General features: G+C 39.9%; 1 protein-coding gene across 1 annotated transcript; it reads right to left on the reverse strand.

Moving 5' to 3' along the window:
* Window positions 1–1,802: 1,802 nt before the first annotated feature.
* LOC135578162 (tyrosine-protein kinase STYK1-like) lies at window positions 1,803–6,857 on the reverse strand. The gene is made up of 5 exons (XM_065048519.1): window positions 6,739–6,857; window positions 6,278–6,486; window positions 5,996–6,036; window positions 5,633–5,729; window positions 1,803–4,927 (listed from the first exon to the last, which is right to left on the reverse strand). The coding sequence occupies exons 1-5, from the start codon at window positions 6,814–6,816 to the stop codon at window positions 4,723–4,725; spliced, it is 630 nt and encodes a 209-aa protein (XP_064904591.1). The 5' UTR covers window positions 6,817–6,857; the 3' UTR covers window positions 1,803–4,722.
* Between the last annotated feature and the right edge of the window lie 75 nt (window positions 6,858–6,932).

The raw sequence follows: 6,932 nt of genomic DNA on the forward strand, positions 1-6,932 counted from the left end.
TCCATTGAAAATATATGCTTCTCAACAATACAGCTGTGAAAAATTTTCACCAAGCCCTCAGTGGTTTCACTAAGGAGGATTTAATGCATGAGTCTAGGCTGATCCCAAAAATTTAGACCTGTGTATGAATGACGACTGCCATGTGGAAAAGACTGCTACATAGAATACTCTAATTAGCATCAAGTGTAGTTAACCAAGAATAACTCCACATATATAATTCCTTTTATGCCACCTTAAAACTTAATCTGATTTAGATTCAGTCACTTCCAAACCTATATAAGCTAACCTGAGGGAAAGGCAGTCAAACCAGAATAAGGATGAAGAATCAGGACTGAGAATCAGGACACTCTGTGGAAAGGAAATGAAACTTGGACCTTATAATATATGAAGAAAATGTCTTTCTGTGGACAAATTCATAAGCGAGGTCTTGGCACAGGTTTGCTCTCAGGCAAAACTAAGGCAACACCTTTTGTTAGAGGCTGTGAGGTGCTCGGCATCCTGAACTCCCATGGATTCCCTTGATCAGTGCTTTGATAACAGAAACAAAATATGAGGATTAGTGCAAACCAGAACATTGCTTTCTGCGATGTAACAAGATAAAGAGCTTTGAGAACAGCGATACATTTGTCGCATTTACCTCTCCATTTAACAAAGCGCCCTCTGAACCACTGTGCATTATTCATCAGGTCTGCAGCAGCACTACGGATGCTGTTCACAGTTCTGAGATTGTATTACATGTCTGAAACACACCCACCTTTCACTGGCAAGACCTTTGAGGATATCCCATTCTTTAGTGGGAGGCTCAAACTAAGCAATTTTTTTTTTAAATGAATAGTTTATTTGTCAAAAAAATAGTGTCAGCTGACTGATAATTGTGAATTTGACTTAAATTTACCAGGTAGCTTTGACCCTGTTTTCAAGTGAGGGAGAGAGAAGATGATACAGGCCTGTTTTAGCATTTTGAAAAGATCATGTTTCAATTCTTCACGTCAGATTCACACCAACAGTAGTTATGGACATTAAGGCAGTGATTAGTGAACACCATAAGAAAAGTCTGAAAGCCAAATGAATACACTTTCATAGAGTTTTCAATGTTCTAGTATACAGTGGTGATATATGTGCTGTATGAACTAACATCACTTTTATTTCTGGATGGAAATATACAGGGTGTTTCACAAAGATGGATGCAATTTACCAAAACTTGGTAACTCATTAAACCATTTGTAAATTTTTGTGTGATTGTAACATGTTGCCATCATGAAATATACTGCTTTAAAATTGTGTTCATCTTTTTTAAACACCCTATAGTTTCTTGCAAAGCCTAAGTGATATAGCAAAAACAAGAACCATTCCATTAATGTTATTTTGCATCTAAAATAAAACTTCTTAACTTTGCCTTTGGAAGAAGACAAATAAATTTTGATGGAAACCATAATCTAAGCTCATTTTTCCAGCTATGTATTTTTAAAATCTAAAGTGATGGTTGAAGATATCCTTCAGAGAAGGATATTTCTCTTCTCTTAGAAGAGAAATAGTTTAGCTTTTTTCACAACACTGATTTTCAGCCTTGCATCCTACATGGCTAACCCACCTAAGTTTTGCCTTCTAGGATGCTGCAGGCCTGCAGCTTGTTCTGAAATTATCTGGGATTCAACTACATGAAATACTGAAACCTAATGAACATAACTGACTGTAATTAGCCTTTTGTGGGTCACTATGCCCTTTAACTTCAAACACATACAAGGGTCATGCTCATTGGAGAGATACTGAGTGAACACTGAATCCACTCTTCACACAGAACAGTAAAACTATTCCTTTAATGTGCATTTATATTTTTTACAAGATCATTACTTGAAATGCCAAAATAATGAGAGAAAAAAAAATTAAGGCACTGTCAAGTTAGAAAACACAAATAGTAGAAGTCAATGAGAAAATTTGTTTTGCAGACTGATTCTGTTTCTTTTGAAATGAAGGAAAAATGTTTATGGCTTCAAGTTACTCTGATTTTTTACCAAGTTTGCATATTCATTAAAATCAACTATGAAATATTTTCAGATAAGCTTTGTGCAGCTTATAATATAAAATATAAATATCGAACTAGCAAAACTCCCACTTTTTTAATTAAAGAGACATGCCCCTCTTCCAGGCAGACACTGAAGGCATACAGATGTATTTTCACTGGGACTTCGACCCCTCAGCTGTCCTAGGGCAAGTCTTAGCATAGGCACCACTAACTTTTCTGCAATAGCACTGGCACAGCCAGAACCTACTCAGAACGTGAACAGTCAAATCATGTGCACTCAGGTAAATCACCAGTGCAACAACCCTTGTCACTGAACAGTGACAAGCAAGTCTGTGGAACTAACATTAACTAATATAGTGGAAGCAAGTTTAGAACTAGCATTAAAATGTATTCACTGATCAATGCACAGCATATAAATGGCTTACAAGAAAACTACATACATAAAATGTCTCACACTATTATTTTAAACTGAATCTGGAGTTCATACTCAGCAGCTCACTGAGTAAAAGTTCATCTCCTCCATGTGATTACCAAAGTTGTCTGTGGTGTTTACATGTGAGACCTTGAAGTAACTGTGTTATCATCACAGTATTCACAAAATGCTATGGTCACAATTGTCAGAGGTCATGTCCAATATCCAGATCCGCACTGCAGAAGTCATATAGCAAAACTGTCACCACAGAGATAAACACAATCTATCATATATTCTCACCATAATCATACAGCAATGTCACTATGCATGCTTATTCTCATCATACGTTATTTTTACTGTAGATCAATTTTTGTTATTTGGTGTATTCTTAACATTTCCATACTGTTTTCACAGTAGTTATAAACTATGGACAGATGTCTTCAAAAAACCAAAATAACTCAGCAACAAACAACTCAAAGAGAAGCACATGAACAAATAACCTGCTTTGCTCAAAGGAATGATGAGTTAAGAACCATACCTGGGAAATTAGGTCTGTAAGGACTTTTTCCTGAGACAAGCAAGGAATAATACACCTTTATTATCGGAGTACTCGACAGCACAGCTACTACAGGAAAGATACACTCTACATGAAGATATATGATACTAATGTAACAACTTCTGCATCCATAGATAAAATATAGTACCCATTTTCCTGTGGGAAGCTATAGTATAAAGCACTGGAGAAGACCCAGACAGTTACTGAACACAAGAACCCAACTGTGTTGAACAGGTCCTTAGTGAATGCACACCAAACCATCAATTTGTGTTACCTACTCTGTACACTTTTTCTTATAGTGCTGTGCCCCCTAGCATATTCCCCAGGGCATCTCCTCTTTCGAATACCCAACTGATGATGTTTCTTGGGACATAAAGGACAGGGAAACATTTCCAGAAGCCACCTTGTGGTGGGTTGACCCCGACTAGCTGCCAGGTGCCTGCCAAAGCCACTCTATAAATCCTCAACTGGACAGGGAAGAGAAAATATGATGAAAGACTCACATTGAGGTAAGGACAGGGAGAGATCACTCAGCAAGTACCATCACAAGTAAAACATACTTGACTCAGGAAAATTAATTTATTGCCAATCAAAATCAGAGTAGGTTAATGAGAAATAAAACCAAATCTTAAAACACCATCCTCCACACCCCCTTCTTCCCAAACTCAGCTTTACTCACGACTTTTTCTATGTCCTTCTTGCAAGAAATGAATGGGGAGGGGGAATGGGGGCTGTGGTCAGTTTCTCACACACTCTCTGTGTCACTCCTTCCCCCTCCCACTCTTCTCCTGCTCCAGTGTGGGCTCCTCCCACAGGAGATGGTCCTTCACAAACTTCTCCAACATGGGTCCTTCCCACAGGCTGCAGTTCTTCATTAACTGCTCCAGTGTGGGTCCCTTCCACAGGGTGCAGTCCTTCAGGAACAGACTGCTCCAGCATGGGCTACTCACTCTGTGGGGTCCTGCCTGAAGCCTACTCTGGCTATAGCCTCCTTCAGGCACATCCACCTGCTCCAACATGGGGTCTTCCATGGGCTGCAGGTGGATCTCTGCACTATTGTGGACCTCCACAGGCTGCAGGGGGACAACCCACTTCATCATGGTCTGCACCACGGGCTGCAGGGGAATCTCTGCTCCAGCACCTGGAGCAGCACTTCCCCTTCCTTCTCCACTGGCAGTGGTGTCTGTAGGGCTGTTTCTCTCACATATTCTCACTCCTTTCTTCTAGCTGCTGTTGTGTATTATTTTTCACCATTTCTTAAATACGTTATCACAGAGGTGCTACCAATGTTGCTGATGGGCTTGGCCTTGGCCAGCGGCAGGTCCATCTTCGAGCCAGCTGGAACTAGTTCTATTGGACATGGGGGAAGCTTCTGGCATCTTTTCACAGAAACCACCCTTGTAGCCCCCAGCTACCAAAACCTTGTCATGCAAACTCAATACGTTCCTTTAACTCAAGTTTCTCGTTACATTTTCTACAGCTTCCTAAACCCACTTTGCTCCCAAATCACCACTGGCAGAGTGATATCAACAGGTCGGTTTAATAATAATAATCATGATAATAGTTTGTAGTTTCAGGCACGGAGGAGAGATCTGAAATATATATATATATATAACATATTTGAAAAACAGAGGGATCCCTTCAAATTCATACACCTCATTCTGAGCTTGAGAAGTGTCTAGAAAGGGCAAACTCAGAGACTTCCCCTTCACCAACATGTGAAAGAGTCCTTCAGAGTATAGTGTATTCACTCACTAGACTGAGGACATCAACTCCAGCAACATTAGCATAGAGTTCAGGCACCACGAACTCAGGCACCTGCAGCACTGCATGATTATTGCTGGTCTTCACAGCTGCTTGTAGAGACCGGATCAGGTCTGCTGGAGAAGGCCGGTTAGTTGCATTCCACTGCCAGCAGGACTTCATGATGTTGTACCTGTAAGATGGAGAAGTAAGGAGGCACTGGGAATGAAAAGCAACACAAAGTTTCACTACAGTCATCTTACATTTAAAACATCTAGAGACCTCCACTTTTTCTTCTTCATATAAAGTTCTTTCCATGACCCTTTGACATTTGCAACCACATAATAATGTGTGGGGGCAAAGGCATGCAGTTGTTTGAGCGGATGCCATCTGTGAGCATGGGAAAAGGGAAAAAGATTGTTTGGTGTTCCCTTTTGAAACAGTAAATGAAATTCCTTATGGAAGAAAAAGCCTCTGAATATTAAAATAAACAATGTCTTCACAAAGAGGAAGTATAATGCCTTAGATCTTCTGTGTGGATGCTTTGTTCATTCCAGGAAAAATCCCACAACTTAGAGGAAAAACATACATAAGTCCAGAATAGTCCTGTGCTTTGCAGGGAAACAGGGGAGCAACAAAATGCAATGGAAGACATGGAAACAGAAATAAGAGAAATTTTCAAAAGCAGGAAAGAGAGGTTTTGGCAAGCAAGGTTTCATGCAGTAGAATCCAGTAAGGAGATGTGGTAAACATGAGAGAACAAGTCTCCTCATCTAACAGGGTACTGTTTTGTATAGTCTAGACTTAGAGATCTTCTTTAAGATCTAGTTTTGTATATCTCACTTCCATTTAGCTCTGCAGATCTCAAGTTCAAATGTCCATAAAGAAAGAAGCTTACATGGCTTGCCGGCAGCTTGAGGGCTGCTTCATAATGTTCTGTCTCTGCAGGTATGATAAAATGTCAGAAGGTGGTACCTCAGGATATGGTGGAGCACCTGGAAGGGAAAAAGGAATTAAGGTAATGATTGCAGATAGCAGCTTCTGTATAAGAATGCCTTCGTCCCCTACCAAAAGCCTTTTTTTCCTACCACAACTCACTCTGAGAGAAAGTCTAAAACAAATTGACAAGACTTCACAAGTTAGGAAAAACAGGATGGTTATTCAAATGGTCCAGCTTTACATTCTGAAATTTGAGATTTTGGGTCTTGCTAATTTGCTGCTGCCTTGCATATTTTTTTTTATTATCATTAAATCTTCTTACCTAATGTAATCATTTCATACAGTAGAATTCCAAAAGACCATCTGCAACAAAAGACAACATACCAATGGTAAGTTTCCACTCTAGCTAGCTAGTCTAAATACATAAAATCGACTACGCATGACCTGCAGAAATGAGAAGAGAAGCTATGAGCTATGAAGTGGGAATTATGCTGAGAATAGATATGCCTTATTGTGAACTTCAGGACACGACATGATGCATAAAGAAGTGAAAGACACAGGCCTGACAGACAGATTAACTTCTAGCCCAGAAGTTAAATCATACATGTCTGCTTTGATGCTTGGGGGTTTCTTCAGGAGCCGCTCTGGAGCCTGCCACTTGACTGGCACAATCTGTGTGACTGAGTTGGCACCGTATGTGTGAATTTCATAGGCAAGACCCAAACCACAGAGCTTAGCAGTGAAGTTGTGATGAAGGAGGACATTCCTGGCAGCAATGTCACCGTGGAACAAATTATTCTGTTCAAGGTAAGCCTGGAAAGTTGGAAAAGAAAGAGACAGTTATAATTCTATTTATTTTAATTTATACAAATTTAACTTAGTTTATGCCTGTCTTCCCTGCTGTGGAACAAGGGTGTATACTCACCAAAATAATGCAAGCATATTTGGCTCAGTTTTAACAAAGCACATCTTCAGTGCTCAGGCCAAGAAGACTTATGCCACCATGCAGACTCGTGTTGCAATCAAGCAAGAAAGAAAAAATGTAGTGAATATAAGCAGACTTACCAGAGCTGCTGCAACTTGCTGTCCAACTTCATATACTTGCCTCTCAGTGAGGTCATAAGGGACACCATCCATTGTCATTACATCCTAGAAACACAAGAGCAGTACTTGGATCAAACATATGCCTTAGCTGTAGGCTACCAGGGAACATTTCCTTCTAATCTAATAAAATGAGTACTATCTAATCTTAGGCTTTG

This window comes from Columba livia, unplaced genomic scaffold, assembly GCF_036013475.1.
Source record: "Columba livia isolate bColLiv1 breed racing homer unplaced genomic scaffold, bColLiv1.pat.W.v2 Scaffold_84, whole genome shotgun sequence".
In the NCBI taxonomy this organism is placed as follows: Eukaryota; Metazoa; Chordata; class Aves; order Columbiformes; family Columbidae; genus Columba; species Columba livia.